General features: G+C 55.3%; 1 protein-coding gene across 1 annotated transcript in view; it reads left to right on the top strand.

Moving 5' to 3' along the window:
* LOC103398874 (A disintegrin and metalloproteinase with thrombospondin motifs 13-like) overlaps window positions 1-1,282 on the top strand; it is a 15,224-nt gene that overhangs the window by 9,972 nt on the left and 3,970 nt on the right. The window contains 3 exon segments of the mRNA XM_025053848.1: window positions 577-799; window positions 987-1,095; window positions 1,199-1,262. Coding sequence (XP_024909616.1) covers window positions 577-799; window positions 987-1,095; window positions 1,199-1,262 — 396 coding nt within the window.

Below are 1,282 nucleotides of genomic sequence, written 5' to 3'. Positions count from 1 at the left end.
GGGGGGGGGATGGGTGGGGGGAGGGGGGGAGGGACGGATGGAGGGGTGGATTGATTGATGGACGGATGGATGGACGGACAGATGGAGGGATGGACGGATGGAGGGACAGACGGATGGACGGACGGACGGAAGGAGGGAGGGAGGGAGGGACGGATGGATGAATGGACGGATGGATGGAGGGATGGATGGATGGATGGAGGGAGGGAGGGAGGGAGGGAGGGACGGATGGATGAATGGACGGACGGATGGATGGAGGGATGGAGGGAAGGATGGAGGGACAGATGGACAGACGGACGGATAGACCGATGGACAGATGGATGGACAGACGGACGGACAGACAGATGGACAGATGGACAGACAGATGGACAGACGGACGGACAGACAGACGGATGGACGGATGGACAGATAAACGGTCAGATGGACAGACAGATGGACAGACAGATGGACAGACGGACAGACAGATGGATGAAGATGGATGGATGGACGAATGGAGGGAGGGACAGACAGATGAACAGATGGACAGACAGATGGATGAACAGACAGACGGACAGACTGACAGACAGACAGACAGATGGACAGATGGACAGACAGACGGACAGACAGATGGACGTCCAGATCAGATCAAATCTCGTTTTTTTACAGGTCTATCGTAAATACGGCCCAGAGTACGGAGACCAAACCAACCCAAACATCTCTTACCAGTTTTACCTTCCTGCCAGAGAGAGGGAGTCAGCGGACAGCGCCCCCAGAGGCCAGTGGGTTCTACAGCAACTGCCCTGCTCCGTCTCCTGTGGACGAGGTAAACTCTGTTAGACTTCATGACTGTAAAAGGCACACACTGCCACCTGCTGTACTAAAGCGGTACTGTCATGGTCTGACCCGTGACTTTTTTTAAAACTGATCTACGGTAAATGTTCGGAGAGAGTTCGCAGATTTCCCCGACTTCAGCTTCCGATGTTTCCGATATTCTTCACGTGTACACACAGGTATACAGAAGTACACGTACGTGTGTACAGGTGAAAACACCAGGTGTGAGTCTCCTGAACCAGAACGTCCCCCTCAGACCAGCTGTCTCCTCCCAGCCTGTCCACCCAGGTGGGACACCCACCCTCTGCTGCCACCTAGTGGACGTTGATGTAATTGTTCCGCTCCGTCACATAAGAGCAGAAAATACTTTTCGTTTTCGTTCTGTGCGCAGGTGGGAGGCAGGCAGGTTTGGACCCTGCAGCGCCCCCTGTGGCGGAGGACGGGGAGGGCGGCCAGTGAGGTGCGGTCAGAATCC

The sequence above is a fragment of the Cynoglossus semilaevis genome, unplaced genomic scaffold, assembly GCF_000523025.1.
Source record: "Cynoglossus semilaevis isolate Cse_v1.0 unplaced genomic scaffold, Cse_v1.0 scaffold392, whole genome shotgun sequence".
Lineage (NCBI taxonomy): Eukaryota > Metazoa > Chordata > Actinopteri > Pleuronectiformes > Cynoglossidae > Cynoglossus > Cynoglossus semilaevis.
This window is presented reverse-complemented; position numbering and strand designations above follow the sequence as displayed.